The sequence below is a fragment of the Genypterus blacodes genome, unplaced genomic scaffold (assembly GCF_046128005.1).
Source record: "Genypterus blacodes isolate CSIRO-AG114 ecotype Tasmania unplaced genomic scaffold, CSIRO-AGI_Gbla_v1 ptg000325l_1, whole genome shotgun sequence".
Taxonomy (NCBI): Eukaryota; Metazoa; Chordata; class Actinopteri; order Ophidiiformes; family Ophidiidae; genus Genypterus; species Genypterus blacodes.
Genome location: NW_027467112.1, coordinates 147,501 through 171,270, shown reverse-complemented (window position 1 = coordinate 171,270; position 23,770 = coordinate 147,501). Strand labels below are relative to the sequence as shown.

The 23,770-nt window shown below is 48.2% G+C and overlaps 4 protein-coding genes across 5 annotated transcripts in view; all 4 read left to right on the top strand.

The window, feature by feature from the left end:
* The window catches only part of slc39a6 (solute carrier family 39 member 6), an 83,656-nt gene extending 80,184 nt beyond the window's left edge, over positions 1-3,472 (top strand). For both annotated transcript variants that reach the window (XM_076137575.1, XM_076137576.1), the window contains exons 7-13: positions 36-205; positions 292-477; positions 636-720; positions 816-1,220; positions 1,340-1,420; positions 1,558-1,748; positions 2,149-3,472. In XM_076137575.1, the coding sequence (XP_075993690.1) occupies positions 36-205; positions 292-477; positions 636-720; positions 816-1,220; positions 1,340-1,420; positions 1,558-1,748; positions 2,149-2,301 (1,271 nt within the window). In that variant the 3' untranslated portion in view covers positions 2,302-3,472. The remainder of the gene's footprint in view (positions 1-35; positions 206-291; positions 478-635; positions 721-815; positions 1,221-1,339; positions 1,421-1,557; positions 1,749-2,148) is intronic.
* A 96-nt stretch (positions 3,473-3,568) lies between these two features.
* On the top strand, positions 3,569-9,094 carry crfb16 (cytokine receptor family member B16). Its single transcript, XM_076137586.1, has 7 exons — positions 3,569-4,419; positions 4,982-5,111; positions 6,456-6,646; positions 6,731-6,855; positions 7,084-7,231; positions 7,382-7,533; positions 7,646-9,094. The coding sequence occupies exons 1-7, from the start codon at positions 4,365-4,367 to the stop codon at positions 7,802-7,804; spliced, it is 960 nt and encodes a 319-aa protein (XP_075993701.1). The 5' UTR covers positions 3,569-4,364; the 3' UTR covers positions 7,805-9,094.
* An 11-nt stretch (positions 9,095-9,105) lies between these two features.
* Positions 9,106-12,408, top strand: cldn15la (claudin 15-like a). The gene is made up of 6 exons (XM_076137591.1): positions 9,106-9,763; positions 10,175-10,375; positions 11,275-11,439; positions 11,580-11,661; positions 11,800-11,913; positions 12,100-12,408. The coding sequence occupies exons 1-6, from the start codon at positions 9,745-9,747 to the stop codon at positions 12,176-12,178; spliced, it is 660 nt and encodes a 219-aa protein (XP_075993706.1). The 5' UTR covers positions 9,106-9,744; the 3' UTR covers positions 12,179-12,408.
* A 1,938-nt stretch (positions 12,409-14,346) lies between these two features.
* Positions 14,347-18,752, top strand: saga (S-antigen; retina and pineal gland (arrestin) a). The gene is made up of 12 exons (XM_076137592.1): positions 14,347-14,402; positions 14,534-14,578; positions 14,711-14,910; positions 15,116-15,175; positions 15,263-15,330; positions 15,460-15,595; positions 15,672-15,756; positions 15,972-16,044; positions 16,204-16,341; positions 16,429-16,506; positions 16,897-16,949; positions 18,438-18,752. Exons 1-12 carry the CDS (start codon positions 14,354-14,356, stop codon positions 18,485-18,487), a joined length of 1,035 nt encoding a protein of 344 aa, XP_075993707.1. The 5' UTR covers positions 14,347-14,353; the 3' UTR covers positions 18,488-18,752.
* The last annotated feature ends 5,018 nt before the right edge of the window (positions 18,753-23,770 follow it).

The following is a 23,770-nucleotide window of genomic DNA, read 5'->3' as shown; positions in this document are numbered from 1 at the left end:
GTGTGTGTGTGTCTCTCTCTCTCTCTCTCTCACAGCGTGGGTGGGCGGCTTCATCTCCATCACAGTCATCAGCCTGCTCTCCCTGGTCGGCGTCGTCCTCATCCCGCTGATAAACAGAGTCTTCTTCAAGTTCCTGCTCAGCTTCCTGGTTGCGTTGGCCGTGGGCACGCTGAGCGGCGACGCCTTCCTGCACCTCATCCCCCACGTGAGTCGCACAGGCCGCTCACTCGTTCACCACGCCCCCTCACACCGGAGCGCACAGCTGTTGACATCTGTATGCAAACGTTTCAGTCTCAGGGGGGCCACCAGCATCACCACGACGACTCTGGGACTCCACTCGACAACGACTTCCACGAGGAGCACGAGGAAGACCTGGACCCCGTGTGGAAGGGACTGACCGCTCTGGCCGGAGTCTACTTCATGTTTCTGATAGAGCATTTCCTCACACTGGGCAAAATGTACAAGGACAAGAAGAAGGTCAGAGTCGGATTCCTTAGTTAAAAATGTGCAATAATGCGTCTAAAAGGTACAGGAAGTCTATTTATGAACGAGCGTGTCGTGGTTTGATGATGGCGTGTGTGAACGTCGGTGTTCCTGCTGTAGTGGAGCTCAATCTGTGCCTGCCATCCTAACAGATGCAGAAGAAGTGGGATCAGAAGGACAAAGCAAACCTGGAGAAGCAGCTGGCAGTGGAGGAAAGTGAACTGAAGCCAGCTGAAGGTAGGAGGCAGCGCCGCAGATGAAGATGTGTAAAGACTCTCAGTGTCTCCTCCTCAACAGAGTCTGTCATCTAACTTGTTACTTTCCGGCTCCAGACGTGGAGATTAACGGCGCCGGCGCGTTCGGGGACCACCAGGGCATCCTGCACGGGGGCAGCGTGGCCGAGGAGGAGCAGGTGATGCTGAGGCCGCAGGTGGCCGTGGTGACGCCGCAGGGCTACGGCCGGGCCGCCGCCGCCACCGCAGACTACACAGACGAGGACTGCGAGAACAAATGCCACTCCCACTTCCACGACACTGTGGGCCAGGCCGACGAAATGCATCACCACCACCACGACTACCACCACATCCTGCACCACCACCACTCCCAGAACCACCACCCACACAGCCACTCACACTCTTACTCACAGCAGCACTTCCAGCAGGCCGGCGTGGCCACGCTGGCCTGGATGGTCATCATGGGAGACGGCCTGCACAACTTCAGCGACGGCCTGGCCATCGGTGAGTGACGCTGTAACCGAAGCCGTGTGACCATGTTTGATTGAAGTATGTAAGTCAGAGAAGCAGAGGTGAGAAGAAGCCAGCACCTTGTTCCTGAAGCTGTGTTGATCTCCCTGCAGGCGCCGCCTTCACTGAGGGTCTCTCCAGTGGACTCAGCACCTCTGTGGCCGTGTTCTGTCACGAGCTGCCTCATGAGTTAGGTAAGAGAAGCTGAGCTTGGCTTTGAACTTCACAGCTTCATACACTTGAACGCTGAAGGCTGAAGCTTTAAGCCTAATGTCCTTTGTCTTTTCGGCCTCCTTCATGTTGTGATTAAGCCTCCCGCTCTGTTTCCCAGGTGACTTTGCGGTGCTGCTGAAGGCGGGCATGACGGTGCGTCAGGCCATCCTCTACAACGTGCTGTCGGCCACCATGGCCTACCTGGGCATGGTGACGGGGATCCTGATCGGCCACTTTGCAGATAACATCTCCATGTGGATCTTCGCCCTCACCGCCGGGCTCTTCCTCTACGTGGCTCTGGTGGACATGGTGAGTCAGAAGACACACAAGCAACCAAACATGTGAGAGTACCAGGGCGTCAGTTCTGGGGTTTGTAGGCTTGTGGCTGTGTGGTGTTCAGGTTGTAGGTGTGTGTCTGGATTGTATCTCGTGAAGTTCCTCGCGATCGGAAGCAGCTCGTCTGTTTTTCCCCCCTGAAAGCGTGGAGTCAGCAGCATCTGTCGGCTCACACTCAACAGGGCTTGTTGTGAAGTGGTGGCCTTCATAAGCAGATGGCCTCCTCTCTCACACACACACACACACACACACACACAGGTGGGATGTGGCTGAGCTGTCAGGAGCAGCTGCTGGATCGTCTGGTGTGGACCTCAGACCTCGTGTGCCTCACTTTATGAAATGGAACCAAAACCTGTCTGCTTTTCCCACGCAGGTGCCCGAGATGCTGCACAACAACGCCGGCGACCACGGCTTCAGCCACTGCGGCTTCTTCCTGCTGCAGAACGCCGGCATCCTGTTGGGCTTCTGCATCATGCTGCTCATCGCCATATTTGAACACAAAATCCAGCTGAACCTAGGACTCTAAAAGGCCGCATTCCAGCATGTGCAGGCCTATGTCAGAAGCTTTGTGTGTGTGTGTGTGTGTCTGTCTGTGTGTATATTTGTTGTTGTTGTTGTAGAGAAACGGGGACCGCTCTGCTCGCTCTGCGCTCACCTGCCTGTTACGTTGGTGTCATGTAGGAGGAGCCTAATGTGAGTCTGAAGCCTCAGCCTCAGCTCCTCCTTCACCTCCTCACTGAGACAGTCTTTCAGAGACTTTTGGAAACATTGAACGGTCACGAGGATCACGCCTCCTCTCTCTTCCCCCGGTCGGCAGCTCGTCTCCACCGCGACTCGTGAGCCTCGGCGCAGCATTTTGCACCTTTCATGTGTTTGATTTTGTCTTTCTTTGTCATTTTGTCTGATATGAAGGTTTTGTATTTTTTCATGATGGCGGTGGTTGGTTGTTGGTTTCATGCACGGCGCCACCGTGGCCCGTTTGGACTCTGACACGGGTCACTACACGCTTTGGGACCTTTTAGGAGTTTGATGGTATAAGCTGAGACCCAGTGTAGCATCTTGTCCAGGTCAAAGGGCAAAGCTGCCACTGCGTTCTACGTCTTTTCCCTTTAAACTCTAGAAGGCAAACCCCTCCCCCGTGTGGTGACGGGGGACGGGGGACGGGGAACCACCTGGAAGCAGAACTCACTGTTACAAACTCAGACAAGACGGGCAAACGTTCACATGGAGAGGAGGAATGTTCAACCGCCACAGGACCACGGCAGGAAGCCCGTCCGTTACATGAAGCTGCCACGCCCCCCCGACCACACCACCTGACGCAACTTAACCTGAAGCCAGTGTGGTTCTACTGTAGAGAAGAAGAAATCCATTTAGTTGGAGACATTTTCTGTTTTCGTTGCCACTCAGTATTTCTTTGGTTACTTTAGGATGAGCAGCTTAAACATTTATATCTATTTATTCCCTTTAAAGAAGAAGAAGAAGAAGTAGAGCACTAACATGTGGACCATTAAGTGTTTAGTCTGATTGAGGTCAGGATTTTAGTTACTGTTAACCCCTTAGAGATTTGACGGCACCTCTGTCCAGAGTCAAAGCTGTGGTTCAGAGAGCTTTGGCCTGCACTTCGCCCCCTGGTGGACAGAGGCTGTCAGTGTTATACTGTAGTACATCAATCAATAAATCCATGATTTGCACCAGAATGATGACATTTTTAAAGCATTTGTTAAGTAAATCATCCACCGACTGTTTTCATATTTACATCACACACACACACACACACACACACACGTGTATGTACATGTCTATATGGTTTCAGTGAGTGTGTTAATGGGACCTATTGATTATTTAACTGCTGATTTGTTGATATGAGTAAGATCCATTGCTGAAAACCCAAAAAGGTCACATGAGGTCACTTCCTGTGTGTCTGTTGTGCTAAATGTGTTTGTACCAGAAAGACTCACAATCATAGCAGGCCAGAATGAGGGAGTTTGTGGTGTTGACTCTTGTTGGCAGCAGATGTGTTGATGAAGGGAACAGACACGTCGCTCAGATCAGAACCGTCAGCCGGGCCGCAGAGGGGAGGTTTGGACCTCCAGGAGCTTCATGTGTGACTGTGACACTCCTCTGCACCAAATCAAGGTGAAGCAGCAGAGCCTCCATGATCCACGTCGCTCCTGTAGGTGTGAACATGCATGTGGCTCCAGGCTCCATAACGAGTTCCACCTGCTCGGCTGCCACAGGCTACGCAGCTGCACGCTCCACAGGTCACAGACACACAGACACACAGCTCCACAGGCCACAGACACACAGCTCCACAGACACACAGACACACAGCTCCACAGACACACAGCGCCACGGGCCAAGCAGCTCCACAGCTCCAGCAGCCAGAGGAACCTGCAGAGACACGATGTGACAGGGACCACACACACACACACACACACACACATCCCGAACCTCACACCCGCACACGGAGCGTTTCCTCTGGTGGTCTCAAAGGACGATAGAGACTTCTAGGCACTGGGAGACGGACCCGGTGGACATGACGCGACCACCTGCTGACCTCCCTGACCTCCTCTGCTGAGCTCGGCAGCTATGAGAGCCAGAGACGCTGTCCGTTTGCTGCTCATCCTGCTGGATTTCATGACATGTAAGTTCACATCCCGCCAAGACACAGCGTCTACAGGAGAACGAGGTTCAAATGAAATCAATCAGATTAATATCAGAGTTCATAAATCATAGTTGTTGTTGTTGTTGTCGTTGTCAAACAAACAACAATGTGCGTTTATTTGGTGCTGCCATCGTCCTTAAGCAAGGCACTAGGATGTTGAGGTGGATGTCTGTTCATAGAGAGGATGGACTAAACCAACATGTCTTAAATGGGGTTGATTGATAAGTTCTGGGCCATAATCCCTTCATAAATCCCAGTAGAATGTCACAGAGACAGATTCTGGGATGTGGATTTGATTTTGGATTGCTTGGAGCTTTTGAGCTGAGATGTGGCTCCGGCTGTGACCTGGCAACACAAACACATGTGTGCCATTCCTGAAAGCGGATCAACTAGTTTGTAGTGAGCCAGTGTGACGAGGTGAGAGACAGACCTGCTCAGCAACATGTCATCTGTGGCACATCAGCCATCTGCTGTCATGGAAGTGGCATACATGCGTATACGTATGTTACAGGATGTTACAAACATGCCCTTTTGTCCCCAGATGTGTGTTTGCTGCCAGCACCTGGTGGAGTTTACATGGAGTCTGTGGACATGGCGCACACACTGAGGTGGCGTCCTCCTCTGACGTCTGCCTGCAACACCACGCTGGAGTACTCGGTGCAGTTCCAGGGGTGAGTCTTCCACTTTAGCAAGGATTCACTGGAATAGTTGACGTTTCAGCATGGATCAGCTCTCTACCCACTCTGCTCCACCTGAAGGGCGTTGGCTTCCACGTTTGGATGGATGATCTAAACACAGCTTCTATACCTCCACTGTTATTGTGTCCTTTGAATGGTCTGGATGACCTTTGACCCTTTGCATTGCCCTCTGAACGGCTCAGGACCTTGCCGTAGTAGAAACCCTGAGCTGCCTGAAGCTCACAGTGTGCTCAAGTGCGCCTCAATTCAAATGTGCACTCCAATCCTGTGTATAAACAGGATGCAGAATCTGAACAGTGTCGCTTTAATTTGTGTGAAAACTCTATAATTGTTTTTACCTGATTACTGTGAACTGCAATTAGTGCCACGCCTGTTAGCGTCTGAGTCAGCAGGTGTGTCAGGCGTGTTCTAATGGGATGTGTGTGAAAGCTGCCGACACACACTCACACACACTCACAGCATAATAACTTTAGGTGTGTACATAACGTGTTTATTGTTTTCCCAACCTGGTTAAGATCATTGTGAAGTCATGCCTACACAGCAGATGAAGATGTTTAGGGGACAGGAGAAGTCTCCTTACTGCAACAACTTAGCTTAGTTTAGATCAGTTGTTGCTCTTTTCATTTAGATTTTGCTTATTTCCAAGTACAAACTACAAAATGTGACAAATCAATGAGATTCACAGCTGTGGTGTTCAGTCAGAGGAGAGGACGGGGGATAGTTTGATCTCTGTTTGTGTCCTCTCCTGTTTCCAGTCTCTCTCAAAGGGAACATAAAGGTTTGTGGCAGCTCATCCATCTTCAAACAGCATTTCAGTTTGGCAGCAAATGCAAGCAGGTAATGACCTCACCTAATGAAGAGCCGGGGCTGCAGGTAGAAGCTTTGATCGCTGTCATCACACCTACATAACACCACAGAGCCTGAACACAACGCGAGCACGTAGAGGCGTCTGCCTCGTGTCTGTGGCTCACAGCTTTACTCCAGGCCGGACAGACGTGGTACTCAGACCAAAGAAGGATTGTGTGTATTGTAAACAGGAAATGTAAAGTAACCAGCAGCTTAGTTGAGCCACAGAATGACGGCTGAGTGTGGATCTCAGAGAAGCAGTGGACAGTTCAAGTTCCAACACTTGAGAAAAAGACAAATTCCCATATTAAATCCCCATTCCCACTTAAATAAATGTGGGGGAATTATTTACTGTGCTCAGCCTCCCAACCAATCAGCTCACACCCACTAACAGCCATGTCTCCTTGTCTCCTTGTCTCCTTGTCTCCATGTTTTCATGTCTCTCTGTCTCTCTGTCTCTCGGCCTTCCAGGGAGTTTGAGCTGGTTATCCTGAACGGGAGGTGGGTTGACGCTCTGGAGTGTCAGAAGATCCTCCACCCTAGCTGCAAAGTGACCTGTGACCTGGGCTCAGACTCTGACTACAGCCTCCGTGTCAGAGCCCAGTGCGGGTCGCGGGTCTCGGCCTGGACCCGGCTCGCCGCACCCTTCAACAGGAGAGACAGTAAGACAAACTAACGATGTAAAGGTGGCACATCGGACAAAATGTTGCAAAGATGTGTGACTGAGGGTAAACGTGTGTGTTCAGCCGTCCTGACGGTGCCTAAGATGGCGGTCACGGCGGTGGGCGACGCTCTCCACGTGTCGTTTGACGAGCTTCCTCTAATCGCGACCATCAGCGTGACCGTGTGGAAGAGAGGAGAGGAGGAACAGGTCAGAGCATGCGGAAGTGTTCATTCCTTTCTTCCTTCACTTCTCTCCTTCATGTCTAAGTATTCTTGTTGATATCACTACCCTCTTTCTTTCTTTCTTGTAAATTTTGTTGCGTTGCTATGGTTTACTCCACATTTGTTTCATGGATGGCCTCTCTGAGCTGATGTGTGTTAAGTCAACTAACTCTCTCTCTCTGTCTCTCTCTCTCTCCCTCCACCCCTCTCTCAGGCTGCTGTTCATGTGGTCCCAGCCCAGCAGACGGCGCTGCATGTCTCCGCCCTGCAGGAGGGAGCGGTGTACTGCGCCACAGCTCAGGCTCTCCTGGACACAAACGTGAGCAGCAGCAGCACGGACGCACAGTGTGTCTCAATCACAGGTAGGGTGGACATAGGTGGACACACACACACACACACACACACACACACACACACACTGAGCTGCTAAACTCGCCCTAAATCCTCAGCCACAGTCCCATGAGGTCATACTGACACACAGGTGACCCCTTGACCTTGTGATTCCCTGCCAGGTTCCTTTGAGGCCTGGAAGAAGCCGACCGCCGTCGCCTGCACCGTCCTCGCCATGGCAGGTTTGCTGTTCGCTGCCCTCTGGTCGCTGGTCCACTCCCGCCCGGACGCCTGCTGCCTGTATTTCCGTACGGAGCCGTTCCCAGGCTCCCTGGTGAGTCGGCCCGGACTGAAGGCTCATCCGTGTTCAATACGCTTCATCCTCCAGGCTTCCATTCTCAATCAAACTCTCTCTCTCTCTGTTTTCTCGCCCTGCTTCTCTGCAGCTGATTGGAGATCAACACATCCTGGTTCCGGTCTCAGCCCGGCCCGAGGTGGAGGAGCTGTGTGATCCCATCCTGGTGGTTTCTGTCCCTGGACCTGAACCAGCAGAGGGACAGGATCCAGCCCGGTCCGCTCTCACCTCATACTACTCAAAACAATAACTCGCACAAAAACCTCGAAGGAAGTATTTATTACATGTATGTTTAGTCTGAGTGTATATATGTACATTAGTTTACATTTTCTAAAAGCGAACATGTGAAGATGAAACCTTTAGTGACCTCTTTTATTTCTTTAACCGTTTTATACCGATGACACCTGAACTCAGCGTGTTGATGGCTGAGTGAGGTCATGTCTCTGACTCTGTGTTCTAATGTAACGTGACCTCATGTGGGAGGCCTAACACGCACTAACAACACCACATAAAGGCATCAACACACTCACTCGTCTTATTGTTCTGTCTGTCAGTGAAGAAGAAAAGAGGAAACGCGTCCAGATGAGTCAGGTGCGAAGGGGGAGGAGCTTAGTTGAGTCTGGTTGTGTGTGTTTCAGCTGCCGTGCCCATTATTTGTAATTGCAGTTTACGCAAGAATGAAAGAAGAGCTCTGTGTGTGTGTGTGTGTGTGTGTGTGTGTGTGTGTGTGTGTGTGTGTGTGTGTGTGTGTGTGTGTGTGCGTGTGCGTGTGCGTGTGCGTGTGCGTGTGCGTGTGCGTGTGCGTGTGCGTGTGCGTGTGCGTGTGCGTGTGTGTGTGTGTGTGTGTGAGAGCAGAGAGAGAGCACAGAGCCAGGCTGACCTTTGGACAGTGACCATGATCAAACATTAACTGCAGGCGGTCATAAAGCTATAAAGCACATCGACTCTCACATCTCCACTAAAGAAGCGTTTGTGTCTTTGTCTCACAGTGTCACCAGTGTGTGTGTGTGTGTGTGTGTGGGAGTGTGTGGGAGGAAGCAGGGCTGTAAATGCGCTCATGTAGTATCAGTTCAGTTTCCAAGCGAGAGCCAGAGAAGTCCCGCCCCTCTGTTAGTTAGTAAATGTGTAATTTGGAGCTTTTGATAACATTTCAGTTGCCTTAGCGATCACTCACTAGCTTGATGGTGTTGACTGACAGGCCTGACAGCTGCGACTCTGCTCACTGACAATATGACACTATGATTGTTTTCATTCACATTGTTGTGTTACTCTGGACAAAACATCCAATCTCCTTATTCCAGAAGAAGTTAGCTTTGTAAACATCAGCTGATCATCAGGGGAAATGATTGAGCACTTTGACTCAGTGTGTGACGTTCTGACATGAGGCCAGACAAACAAGATTCCTCATTTAGACTGGAACATTGTGTCAGGTTTGATGTTTATTTCCCTTATTTTTTGCTGAAGAGTCACACTCTGACTTCCTGTTTCCTCTGGGTTAATGGAGTGTGTTGAGTTTGTACTCAGGAGACGATAAGACAAACCTGCGCAATAAACTCCTTTGTCTTAGTGTCTTAGTGTCTCAGTTGAGTTTCTACCTGAGCTGTGACAAACATGGACTCTTATCTTGTGAATGATGTGATGGCACGATGCAGTGCAGTGCAGTGACTCAGAGTCAGGAGTGTGTCTTCTGTGTGTAAACATTGTGTTCATCTGAGGCAGATGGTGTTTGAAAGGCGGGTCAGTGTGGTGAGAGAGGTGATCGCTCCTTTTGCCCGCTGAAGCTGTAACTTTTCATTTCATTTTTGGCACGGAAGCCATTACTATTGCCCTGATAACGACCTATCAATACCATAGCAACCACCTATCACTCTTTTAAACCTAATAGTCTTGAATATTCTTCTATTGAAAGTACGAAACACCTTTGTAACACCTTAGGAACACCCTCCTGAGGACAGCCTGTGCATCACAGTTTCTACCTACCAACCACCTCAAGTACTGACAACCCAACAACTGCAGAACAAAGTCAAAGATGAGCCGTCACCATGGAGCCACCGAGCAGCACCCGAGCTTCCACAATGGAAACGTCTTCAGTCACTGACAAAGACATAAGCAACCTCTCCTTAACAACCACCTGGCAGCACCCTAGCAGCTCTGAACATCTGAGTAACTCCCTATCAACCAGCTTCAGCAATGACATCATCACTGTCTGGTAAAGACCTTTCTGTCCTAGATGTACTGTGAATGTGAACTGTAGTCTGTCTCTGTTCAACACAGCACATGTAGGTGGTTCATAGGTGAGTTCAGGTGTGGCTGAGGAATCATTGTCATCGTCATGGTGATCAGTACAAAGTGAGAGGCAGGGGATCTACAGGGAGTGGCACCCGGGCGGTTTATGGCCCCCAGATGGGTGTAAAGTCCTCCAGTCAGAGTCAGGAGGAGCAGATTAACACAACGCAAAGAGAGAGACAAGAGCTTCTGCTCCCAAATTCAGATCTTTCCTCAGAAGTTCCGACCACCTTGCCACTTCTGTTGTGACATTTAAAGTCATCCAGACGTCTCTTTGATTTCTCCTCTGGGCCTTTCTTGTCTGCGTTTTGTTTCATTGGAACCATGTCTATAGAAGTGATCGGCTATGTGACGGTGGTAGCCAGTTGGCTCTTGACCGGAGCGTCGCTGGCCAACGATTACTGGAGGATTTCCACAATTGCCGGCAGTGTCATCACCACCCAGAGGGAGTTTGTGAACCTGTGGCACACCTGCACCGAGAGCAGCTTGGGCATCTCGCAGTGTCGGGACTTTGATACAATCCTCGGCCTGCCAGGTAAGACGAGAACGTTCGAGAGAACAAACGTACGAGAGAGCGAATGTACGAACCCCAAACCCTAATGAACGCAAAAGATCCCTACAAAGACTAAATGTTGTGTTTATTTTCTTTTATCATCTTAAGACCTTTCAGTTGTCAAAAAGAACAATTCTGAGGATGCGTTATTTTTCTTCCCACCGTCGAACTGTCGCAGTTCTTTCTCGGTTTTGTATGAATTGGGAAGTAAACCTGTGAGTATTTGTAGGTTTAGTTCATCTTCTTCTTCTTTCTGGACTTCTGGACTTCCCGCCTTGTTGTTGGACCACAGCCAGGGAATTGGGTTAGGGTGTGTGTGTGTGTGTGTGTGTGTGTGTGTGTGTGTGTGTGTGTGTGTGTGTGTGTGTGTGTGTGTGTGTAGATTTTTTTAAAGTCACGCTTTTGCGCCTGAAAATGAGCCGGCGGTCGGTTAGTGGACCTTCCTTTATGCTCCTGTGGCGTCATGTAGATCACCTATGGGCGCCATTTTGAGCTGAACTCCTTTGACAGCAAAATGGGTGGAAATGCTGAAGGAGTCTGCTCACTTTATCACTTCTGACTGCCACACAAAGACCCTCAGTTTGTCACTTTTTGAATCAAACCTGTGTGTGTGTCACACAGATACGTTGTTGCTGCGTCCTGATCTTCACTGAAGCTAAATGAACCTCATAGATTTAAGGTGATACTACGTCAAAGAAAATGGATCAGGCAACGTTAGATACGCAGGAACATGAGAGACGCTTAGCTTCTAACTTGTGTCAGAGCCCAGTGATGGTGCAGGTCAGGTTCCTCTCACAGGTGACAGAGCGGTAATGATGCTGTTGTGTTGAGTCTGTCATGGTTCTCAGGTCTAAACCTGACATAACTCTTCCTTCCTGCAGAATATGTCCAGGCGTGCCGAGCTCTGATGATCCTCTCCCTGCTGCTCGGCCTCGCCTCCATGATTGTGTCTCTGTTCGGCCTGAGGTGCATCAGTGTGGGCTCGTCCAACGAGGTGTCCAAGGCCAAGATATCGATCACCGGTGGCATCCTGTCCCTGGTCTCTGGTGAGGACATCTGCTTTATCACAGAACGTCTGAATGACGGAGGTGCCAGTGTTTGGGATGTTGTGGTGACAGTAAAGTGTCACAGATGTAATGCAGGTCTGTTGTCTCATCCATGCTGTTGTTGTTGTTGTTGTCTCCAGGTACGTGCAGCATGGTGGCGGTGTCCTGGTACGCTGTCAGAGTGGTGGAGGCGTTCTACGACCCTTTCACCGCGGGTCAAAGGTGAGTTTACATGGATCACAACAAAAAAATGAGTTCAGAAATATTTTCTATGAGCTTTGTGAAACGACGCCATCTAGTGGTGCAGACATGACACTGACAGTCTCAATCAAACTGAAACTCAAACCTGTGCCGCGGCAGGTACGAGCTGGGGGCGGGGCTCTTCATCGGGTGGTCCGGAGCCTCTCTGGCCATCGTGGGCGGCTGTTTACTCCTCACTGCCTGCAAAAGAGCGTCCACTGGAGGCAAGAAAGGGTAAGTGCACGTGTCCTCCTCTCACACAGCGACACCCCTCGTTCAGCTCAACTTCCTGCTCTTGATTCACTTTACATTAAAATGCGCTTCAAAATTAAAACATTCGGTTTTTGTAATCTGTGATGTGTGACATAGTTTGCATATAACGATGACGTCATTGATTTATTTAGTTATTTTGACTTTCAGGGGTTACTATGGCAACCAACCACAGACGATCTACAAGACCACTGCAAAGTCAGATCCAGATTCAAGGGCTTATGTCTGAAACACACACACACCCACACACACACACACACACACACACACACACACACACACACACACACACAAACACAAACACTCATACACGCATGAACACACACGCACACATTCTCCTTCCTGTTCTTTCAAATATACCCTTGTTTGTTTTGAAGAGTTTTTGAAGTTAAATCTTAAAATGTAAACCTTAGGGAAGTAAGGAGTAGTAATGATTTAAGTAATAAACATTATGACACTGTTTGGGATCTGTTATTTCCTTAATAAAGTTTATATAACATAACAAATGACAGCTTTGCTTTGTGAGTGTGTGTGTGTGTGTGTGTGTGTGTGTGTGTGTGTGTGGTGTGTGTGTGTGTGTGTGTGTGTGGTGTGTGTGTGTGTGTGCACGTGTGTGCGTGTGTGTGTTTGTGTGTGTGTGTGTGTGTGTGCGTGTGTGTGTAATCTCCTGTGTGATGATGATGATGATGATGATGATGATGATGATTAGATGCACCTCAGTAATCCACCTGTGTTTGTCTGTTGAGCTGCTGACAGGCAGAACGGTGGATTAAAGTGTAGACTGGATCAAACCTGCTGCTCAACCTTCAGCCTCCTGTACACTCGGTCAGGTTAGAGTGTAAAGGGCCACGCACATTCACTGTGCCTAATTCAGACAGACACACACACACACACACTTCAAAACTCCCAATGCTAATCAATCAACCAGTCACTCCATTCAGAGCGCTCAGGCCCATTTACAGGATGTGTCTCTATGAAGGAACCTCTTTATTCTATTACACCCTAAATATGAGGAACAATAACAAAGACACACCTTTGTCTCATTTAATCTGACTGACCTTCATGTATCATAACGCCTGGTGTGTTTATGATGAGACACACAGATACATGACTGACCAGGCTGGATCACACACTTTACACTTTAGTATATAGGATATACATTAAAGGTGAAGGGTCTCTCTCTCTCTCTCTGCCCCCACGCTCTCTGTCTCTGTCCCACTCCATCTCCCCCTCTCTCTCTCTCTCTCCCCTTCTCTGTCTCTCTCCCTCTGTCTCTCTCCCCTTCTCTTCCTCTCCCTCTCTCCTTCTCTTCCTCTCTCTTTCTCTCTCTCTCTCCTTCTCTTCCTCTCTCTCTCTCTCTCGCTCTCTCCCTCTCTCTCTCTGCCCCCCACGCTCTCTCTCTCTCCCCTTCTCTTCCTCTCTCTCTCTCTCTCTCCCTCTCCCTCCTGTCCCTCGCTCTAATCTGACCCTGTTGTGCTGAGTGAAGGGGAACCAGCTTCAATCCTCTCAGACTTGCACTCATCCAGCTTCCTCTCTGTCCGTCTGCCCGTCCGTCTGCCGTAGGGGGCGAGCGTTCACAGCCGGGCCGTCTGATTGGCTGACGGGGCTCAAAGATGCTGTGACATACAGCAGGTATTTGCATATAGACTCTGGCTGGCCGACGCCCATCTCCTCCTCTGATCTAACAGCACATATTTGCGACCCAGGTGAGTGGAATCTCCTTCTAACATTTAGAATACAAGTAGATTAGATTGGATTCTCAAGGTCAAAGACTTTCATTCTTATTCTTGTGTTTCTGGCCGTTCATAGCCTGATTTAAACATTAGTGACATCATTCAGAGAGGAGAGTAGCTGTGTTTAGAGTGCATCAGGTATGTTTGGATCTAATCTGCACTGCAAGTGAATGGAGTTGAATTCCAGGCTGAATATTCAGGCAAAGTGATGAGAAAATGAGCCTGAGCCTCACAGGCAGCAGGAGAGAAGCCACGCCCCCTCACTCACTCTCCAGTTTGTTTGATTATGAAGGCAAACATGTCAACGTGAGGGAAATGTGGAAGATGTCAGCCTGCATTTGTGTGTGTGTGTGTGTGTGTGTGTGTGTGTGTGTGTGTGTGTGTGTGTGTATGTGTGTGTGTGTGTGTGTGTGTGTGTGTGTGTGTCTTAGGATCACTGAGAAGCTCCTCTGAATCTGCACCAACATGAGTTCCAAGAACGTCGTTTTCAAGAAGATTTGCAAGGACAAGTCGGTGAGAAGTTCAGAAAACAAACGCGCGCACACACACACACACACAAACCGGTATCAGATGGAGGAAGATGCTTTGACTTGAGCGTGATCACAAAGCTAAGAGTCTCAGATGTAAACACGACTCTCTCCTCTGTTCACTTGCTTCAGGTGTGTGTCTACATGGGGAAAAGGGACTTTGTGGACCACGTTGATTCTGTGGATCCAGTGGGTGAGACCATCTCAGGCCAAACCTCCTGACACACACACACACACACACACACACACCTTTGGCCCGAACACAAACACTCTTCACCGTGTTTGATAGAAAATGGAAAGTTCCATTTTCCTTTTCACCACTAGATGGCGTCGTCCTGGTGGACCATAAGGCTCTGGAGGGGAGGAAAGGTTTGTTTCATCCATGTTCTCCATGGCGTTACACACGATGGCTGCATGGTGTTCTTCTTCTCTGCCTTTACAAACAGGTGCTTCAACCCCTCGTCTGTCTGTCGGTCTGTCTATCTCTCCTCTGCCCCCTAGTGTTCGTCACCCTGTCCTGCATCTTTCGCTACGGCAGAGACGACATTGACGTGATGAGCATCGCTTTTCGGCGGGAGTTGTTCGTGTCCACCCGCCAGGTTTACCCCCCTCTGCTGGACCGGGAGAAGGGGATCCACACCCGGACGCAGGCCAAGCTGTTGAGGAAGCTGGGAGACAACGCTCATCCCTTCTTCTTTGAGGTGACACACAGGGAACCACTGCATAGTTACATACATGTATAGATACATACATGTATAGATACATACATGCATGAGAGTCACTTATTGATTAGCTTGATCTGTGTTCCTCTCTTATCCTTATTCCTCTTCTTTCCTAGTAGATCTTTGTAAACAGCACTGGTCATCATGTAAATCTGTGTCAGTTAGATTCTTCTTTGCTCCTCAGTTTCCTGACAACCTGCCTTGCTCAATGGCTCTGCAGCCCGCGCCCTCCGACGTAGGCAAGGTAAGAACCTGACCGGGCAATCAAACCAGCAACTTTTACCGACGACCATCACAGGATGATGAGGAAAGTTGTGCTCTTCTTCTGCAGCAATGTGCGGTGGAGTTTGAGATCAAAGCTTTCAGCGCAGAGAGCCAGGATGCCAAAGTACGCAAACGGTGAGTCGGCCGAAGAAGAAGAAGAAGAAGAAAAAGAAGAAGGACTTTATTTTGTAGTTGCCGTCAGGTGACCCAGTTTCACCTCCGTCTTCTCTTTCTCTTCTCCCTCCCTCCTCCTTTCTCCCACAGGAGCTCAGTGAAGCTGATGCTGCGCAAGGTGCAGTACGCTCCAGACACTCAGGAAATGGCGCCATCTGTTGAAACCACCAAGGAATTTGTCATGTCAGACAGACCTCTCCATGTTAAGGCCAGTCTGGAGAAAGAGGTAAAGAAAGAAAGAGAGAATCAGAATCAGGAGAAGCATGTGATGATGTTGTTCCTCTGACCTGTGTTGCTTTCAGCTGTTCTACCATGGTGAGACCATGAAAGTTCACGTCCACATCACCAACAACTCCAACAAAAATGTGAAGAATGTCATCTTATCTGGTAAACTCACACACTCACTCACACACACACACACACTCACACACTCTTGTCTATGGAGCACAGACTGGGATTCTTCAGTTTCAGCTTTATGTTGATGAGACGAGAGTTCATTCCTTTCTTACCGAGAAACTGCTGCCGTGTTTAAAGCTGGTAAAGCTGTATGGACCTTTGTTTCTTCCTGGTCACCCTCCTCTCCCTCCTCTTCTCCTCCTCAGTTGACCAGGTATCAACAGTGGTGTTGTACTCCAACGACAGCTACATGAAATGTGTGGCACTCGCGGATTCTGGGTAATTCCGAACACACTCAACGTGCCATTCCACACCATCTCCTCAGTAACAGTAGCTTTGTTATTAGCGGTGGGATCCAGCTTTGGTACATCCTGTCCAGACTCTGTCCTTGACCTCTGACATGCTGCGTTGTAAGGCCTCGCTCCCTTTCCTTCTCAGGGACTCTGTTTCCGCCGGGGCGACCCTGCAGAAGGTCTACAAGCTGATCCCCGTGTTGGCCAACAACCGGGAGCGCAGGGGCATCGTGCTGGATGGCCGGCTGAAGCACGAAGACACCAACCTGGCTTCATCCAGCATGTGAGTAACCCAGAGAGGGAGAGGAAGAGTGTGTTTATCCATCCCATGCTGTGACTGAAGTCCTGTGATGCTTTGGTTCTCTTTCAGTATAAAGGAGGGGGTGCTGAAGGAGGTTCTGGGAATCATGGTCTCATACAGACTCATGGTGAAGCTGATCGTGGGAGGGTCAGTCACCTGTGTGTGTGTGTGTGTGTGTGTGTGTGTGTGTGTGTGTGTGTGTGTGTGTGTGTGTGTGTGTGTGTGTGTGTGTGTGTGTGTGTGTGTGTGTCTGTGTCCCAACAACAATAGGACCTTTGCACTGCTCTATAATTTCTTTCAAAGCATCAAACACAGCCTGGGTTTTGGGCCTGGCTGTTTGTGTTTGTTAGAGTAGATTTGACTGTGTGTGTGTCTGATTGTGTGTGTTTTCTGTCCGTTCCCTGGTGCGCTCACAGGATGATGGGGTCCAGGTAGGCTGATGTCGGCTCTTTTCATGCCTTCTTATTGGTGAATCCTCTCGCTGTGCCGGTGTGCAGGCAGCTGAGACACTGAATGTGTGTGTGCTTTGTGTTTCAGTGAGGTCGGCTTGGAGGTTCCCTTCAAACTGATGCATCCCAAACCTGCCACAGGTGTGAAAGCTTATTGTTATTATCATATATAAAGCTTATTATCATTGCTGTTCCTCTGTGTACCATGTGACTCAGCATAAATGTTCCTCCTTTTTCCCGCCTCTTTATTGCCGCCTACAGTGAAGGAAAGGTAAGACAACATCATTTTTGGATTGAAATTGATTCTTGGTAAAAAAAAAAAAAAAAAAAACATTTTAAAGTTTTCACGTAGGAAAAAAGATTTTCGATCTGTCAGGGAAAATATCATGTAGAGGACAGCACAGAAATATACTGGTCTGAAAAAGAAGACACAATCTGGAAATGTCTACCCTACTTATTGTCATTTGAGTCTCAAAAGACAAATCAAGGGGGCGTTGCTGCTCTCCGATGGTGAAAGGTAAGAACTGCCACGCCCCTCCTGGTCTTTGCTTTATTTGTTTCAACTCGGGACCGTAGATGCACCTTTGTTTACAAAAACAACAAAACCTATGGAGACATATGTGAATATGGAACGTTGCCAATAAAAAGGAAGCATCTGCATATGTTTGATTAGTTATTATTGCTTTTAAGATGTTTATGTGATCACTTCATTGTTTTTGACCGTTGAAAATAAGAATAATTAATGTGACACACTCACACAGCTGCTTATTGGAACCGATCAAAGGGAAATCCCAATGTGCATACATCTATTGGACTGATGCTTGTTTCTACCAAAGAAAAACATAAATGGGGTAATAGAATAGATAGATAATAGAAGAAGCCCTCCAATCTGAGAAGCAAAAGAGACATCAGGGGAAACGGCTGAATTGGAACATTCTAAACAGATTCCAGAAGTGGGTGGAATATGAGAGGAGTGGATGAATGAGTGACCTGGGCTACAGTTACACGCAGCAGGCCTGTTGTGTCTGAGGAAGTTCATTCTTGTATTTATTGTGTCTTTCGGTGTAAATGTCCTCCGTTGCTTTTGTCCTGCTGTGTAACAGGATCCTTTTCCTTCAGTCTTTTGTTTCTTCATCCCCTCCATTAGATCCATTTACATCTCTGAGAAAAGGTGAAATGGTTACTTTGTCCATGGTGTCGACTGTGGGCCAAACAGGTTCAACAATGGAAACAAAACAGGACTGTTTATATAGTGCTAAAGATGTTCTACAGTGTGATACTCATGAACTTTATGTCTCAGCTTACTCCTGACCCCTGCTTGGTCTCAGGCAGACCTTTATGCTTCTGACAGTCTAATAGAATGCTGTATATTTCTCTTACATGTGAGTAGATCATGTGATCACTGACGGTGGGCGCAGTCGTTCTCGCCCTGTGGTTCACTACATGAGCGTCTGCCTCACAAGGACTTTGCAAGGAACTCCTTTAGTTGGAGCCTAGACTCAATCAGCCATTCTTCAAATCGCATTGAGAGGAAATGTGACAGCAGCACGTCAGGCACAGAACTTATGAACCAGTGCTTCAGTAGCTGTGTGGAATGAGCTCATCCACTCATCTCATCTCTGTGTGCAGTGAGGCGGAGGAGGAGCTGGTGTTCCAAGAGTTCAAGCGCTCCTACCTGAGGGGGATCAAGGGAGATGATGAAGATGAGGAGGGCAACGTGTCGGGGGGCGACGACATGGAACCCAAAGAGACTTAGAGAGGAGAGGAAACAAAGGCAGAAAGGAGTTTGAGCTCTGAGCTTAGTGCTCGAAAATAAATGAGTGTTTCAGTCACAATTTAAGTGGAATATATTTATTATATTTAGTAAATGAGTTAACATGGATTTGAGTGAAGTTTCTGTAGCATAGATGATGTGTGTTATGCAACGGAATCGATGGAGCAACACAAAGAACAACGATTCTCTAATAAAATTGGTGAAACTAATTTGTGAGGCTTTGTGCTTTTTGTTGATCTCTGACTCTCGACTGAGGATCCAGGTTCAAATGATTCACGTCCAAACTATAGGTCTTAATAAGTGAGCTCATTGTGTAGATGTTTGTGCTTCTCTTCCAGGTCTGAAGGTGTGTTTATGCTTCTAAGTCTCTAGAGACACAGCAAAGCGTGAAACACAGCAGAGGCTCAGGACATTACAAGCTTCAACAATACGGTGAGCAAATCTGTTCCACAATATGGCTGAAAGAATGTTATAACTCCATGTGAATGACTGTTCTGTCTGGAGGTTAGGGTTCTGCAGCTCTGTTTACCCCTCTGCCTGGTCCGGAGGAGAGCAGACCTCATCGTGCATTAAAGAAGACCGACCACGGCAGATTGCTAGAATAAATTAAAAAAAGACTCAAACGCTGCTGAAATTCAATCATTTTTATTGTAAAGTGGTGAAATAATCTCACCTCACTGTCACATTGTTTAATTTAAGAAAATAAGATTGTAGGAGAACAGACTGAAGTTTTATTATGCTTGTATTAGATTATGAGACCTTTTGCTCTGCTGGAGGTGCCTACACTTTGTACCATCGCCATCTTACCCATAATCCCTCTGAACAGCGAGGCCCCATGAATGAGCTCTTCCCTCTCCTCCCTCTCCTCCCTCTCCTCACCCACAGCCTTCCATTCACCTCAGCACACCTCTCATTCATTTCACTCTATTGCACTTTATTGCAGATTCACATATTTACATTTTCGATCAGTTGTACATCACATTGGTTGCTGCATGCAGGTGTATTTTTCATGTAACTGTGTAAACAACAGGCAGTGAGGCAGCGAGGTCTTGGGTTGGAGTCCTGCTGTTTGTGTGGGTTTGTGCCCTCAACACAAGAACACGCGGGTTGGGTTCCTGTGCCTCATGTTGGTCGCTGTGCATGAAGGCTTCTGCCAAATCACCTCCATTTCATTCAATTGCACGTCAAGTTGAAGATGACCAGAACCAGGATTAAACTCAAACTCAGGGTGTGGTGCGATACAAATCAAATTGACTTGACTTGACTTGTTCTTCTGTGTTTGTTTATTCAGCAGACTGAAGTCATGAATGTACCACTTCACCGTTTGGCATGTACCATCTTCCTATGAGCACTCCAACGCAGCATCTATGTATTCAGTCGATGTGATGTCACACCTGAGCTTTAGGTGAATGGAAGTTGACCTGCAGGTTGAATCCAAAAGTAACCTTGATAAAGCTTTCTTTAGTGCAGGTTGGACCGGGCCGTCTCAGGCTTCGTTCTCTGGTCTCATTGGTCGCATGCTCACTGTTGGAAAACTGTTTCCAGAACAAACCTCAAAACTGCAACCACGGCATGAAAACCTACAAGTGACCCTCAGTGCCTAATTTTGAATTTTTGACAATGAACGGTACCTTGGTCCGGAATTCATCTGATACAGAATGAAAGCAGCACCAGAGGGTTTGTGATGGAAGCAGCTGATTTGTTAGCAATTTGTTTTTGCTTTATCAAGAAATGGATACAAACATGAAACTAAACTCCAGGTCCTCAGGGTGCCATGGTGATCATTGAAGCTAAAGCCTCAACGCAGCTCAGCTATCAGGCCAAGTACCAAAATAAGACTTTGATCAGGATTCACACATGAAGCAGCCAATGTGTCAGTGTGTTGTACTCTCATGTTTGAGTTTTAAAGGTGGAGGAGGGTTTCCACTGTATTTAGAAATAGCAGACGTAGTTTGGGCTTCAATAATAACAAATGGAAAAAGCCATACCCTGGTTCAAAAGCACATGTATAAAGATTTGGTTTCAGGTCACGCGGCTGCTCTGATTGGTTAAGGGTTAAGGGTTAAGGGGATGTTAAAGGGTCCAAATTGAACTCATCTTCAGGTCTCAGGTCTGTGATTTGTCTTGGAATCAACAAAACATTTGGATCTGGATTAGTACTTAACTGCAACACACGATCATGTCTCAACACATTCTTTGTATTTGAATACAGAAAGTCTTGAAATTGATTTTTCTTCCTTTTTTTCTTGCCTTTCTTTGCCTATAAAAATCAAATTATACAAAAAGAAAATTACAAGAGACTTTGTAGAAAGCTTTGATGCTGATACTGATTAGCTAACGTATTACATCTAGGCATTGAATGACACTGCTGGTTTTGATAATCAAAGCTTTAAAAAGAAATGAAATTACTTGATAAGATGGAAACTTTTGCAGTGTCCAAACACTCCCCCCTCCCTTTACAACTGCAGCTATAAACGCACGGCGTGGTTTGGATCGATTGTGCACGGATGCTTATCTAGACCTATGGGCTGGTTGTCTGACTGACCGGCGCTGGGGTGGGGGGGGTCCAAGCATATGTTCCTGGTTGATGGGTTGGCTCCTCAAAGTTTCGGCCTAAGATAAAGTCGCAGGAATCTGGGGACAGCAGATACCCAGAGAAGCTGCAAGTGCTCTCTGCATCGGTGTACATGTTGCTGGTTAATTCATCTTTGGTCATAAGCCAAACCTCATCGCCCTTCATGAGATGGAGGACGACACTGTGGCTGATACTGCTGGAACTCTCTGATGACTTGACAATTGGGTTGTAGTTATGGAAGAGGCCGACCAACAGCGTGCCACCCTTGACAGCCAGATGGTAGCTGAAGACGTAAGTGCCATCTACAGGTGCAGTGTAGACTCCAAAATTGGGGTCAAAGTGTCTAAATAGGTTAGTGATGATAATTGGAAACTGGACTGGCCAGAGTGGAGCAGGATTTGACTCGTTTGCCATGGCAGTGAAAGCTGATTTAATAGATGGGGTACAAGGGCCAGGAGGTCCCATCAATCCCATGGGCCCGCTCTCACCCATTTCCCCACTCACACCCTCACTGCCCTGCAAACCCATGGCTCCCTTGTCTCCTTTCTCCCCTGCTGCTCCCATTTCCCCATCAGCCCCAGCAGACCCGTCTTGACAGTCGCACAGGCCCTGCTCACCTTGATCACCCTTTTCCCCATCTGTACCTGGAGCACCATTGTTGCCATGGTCACCTTTATCCCCCCCAAAACCTTTAGGTCCCCTTGGACCATCAACACCAGGCAGGCCCCTGCTTCCGGCGCTTCCAGGAAGGCCTGGTTCACCTTTCTGACCACCGCCACCGCCGCCACCACCGCCGCTACAGGCTGCAGGGCACATGCCACTTTCTCCCTGGCGGCCCTCTGCACCTGGTGGTCCTTCCAAACCCCGGTCCCCTTTCTCTCCTGGGAATACACAAACACACACAGGGAAAAGACTGAAGCAGAGTCACAATCAGGTTCAGGCTGATTTGGTTTTGTGTGTGAAATGATTTGTTGTTGTTCATGCATTGATAGATGACGTAAAAGCCGTAACAATAACACTGTTGGATTGTATTAGACTCTACTTCAGTGTAATGAGCTCAGTGTTGTTCTTCTGCAGACCTTTGAAGCCACGGCCGCCTTTCGTCCCCATGGGTCCCACTGTGCCTCCCTGTCCTTTCTCCCCCAGTTCTCCCTTCTGACCTGTAACAACACACAGCAGACGACGAATGAGCAACACAAAGATGTCAAAAGACAGAAAGGAGAGAAGAGGCGACATGTGAAATGTATGTGTGTAAAAGTAAATCCTTTTCCTGACAGACACTTTTTTCTAGAGTTTAGACATCGTCCTCCTCCTCCTCCTCCTCCTCCGTTTTCATTCTCCCTCCACAGCTGCTAACAACCAGAAAACTCACCCTTAAATCCTTGACCACCGGTAAATCCTGGGCGTCCTCTGAACCCCATCAGTCCTCTTTGGCCAGAACTTCCAGGTGCACCTGAGCAAAAGCAAAAGAACCTCAAGATCTCATCTGAGCCTCTGACACCTCTGACGTCCAACAGTTCCAAATGCTGCACACGTATGTGGTGATACCCGTGCTGGCAGAGACAGAGCAGCAGGGTTCATTTACATGGCGTTTACTTGCCTGTAGGGCCCCGGTCTCCTCGGTCTCCTTTGGGCCCTGTTGTGCCCTTGCAGTGCTGGCACAAACAGAACCAGGGCATCTCATCAGCACTCGGTGGATTTGGGGAGTTCAGCAGTATGGAGCAGATTTCATAGTTAGGCTCGTTCGTGTCTATGTCCCCCGTGTGGCCCGTGTACCCCGGGTACCCCGGCTCCTCCGGGTACCCCGGGTACTCTGGGTACCCCGGGTTGTCCGGGTCCCCGGGTAAATGCAGACTACGTGTCTCTGATGGACTCATTGACGGCAAAGGTGGGTGTTCATTCGGTCCACCTGTGTAATTGTTTTGGGGGTCTAAGGTTGTTCGGCCCCCTGGTTTTGTGGTGACGTTTGGGTCAAACATGGCTGAGCAGATTGAAGACAGGACAAGGAGTCCCAGAAGCTTCGATAACATCTGGAGGAAGAAGACAATAAAGGGAGGAGGGAGAATAATGATCAGAATGATTCCACAGTCCTTCTGTCATTTCATCTGCGTCATCTGCACCGGAATGAAGCACGGACACAAACCTGCAGCACTGACAGAGACCCAGCTTTACTACAATATCCAAGCCTAGCCATGTTGTTGTGCTGCTGTGACTCAGGTTAGGTTAGACTGTAAGATTCTCTGTTATTAGATCGTCAGCACATATTTTTATTTCACTAGCATCATATGTTTTACAAGCTGTGTGCTCAGCAGTCAAAGCAACTTTAAATCTTCACCATAACATCATCTTCCTCTTCTTAGTGAAATGCTTGAATAACAGCAGCCTGAAAAAGGCAAAGAGACAATCATCCCATGTTCACGTGTTCAGACTGTGTGCTGCAGTGGGTCATGGACACGGCTCCACACACTCACATGTGTCGTGTGGAGCTGCATTATGTTCACAGACACACACACACACACACACACACACACACACACATTCAAAAAAAAAAAAAAAAAAGGTTTTAGTATTATGGATTTTGTTTTTAATTTAGGTTTCCATTGATTTAAAAAA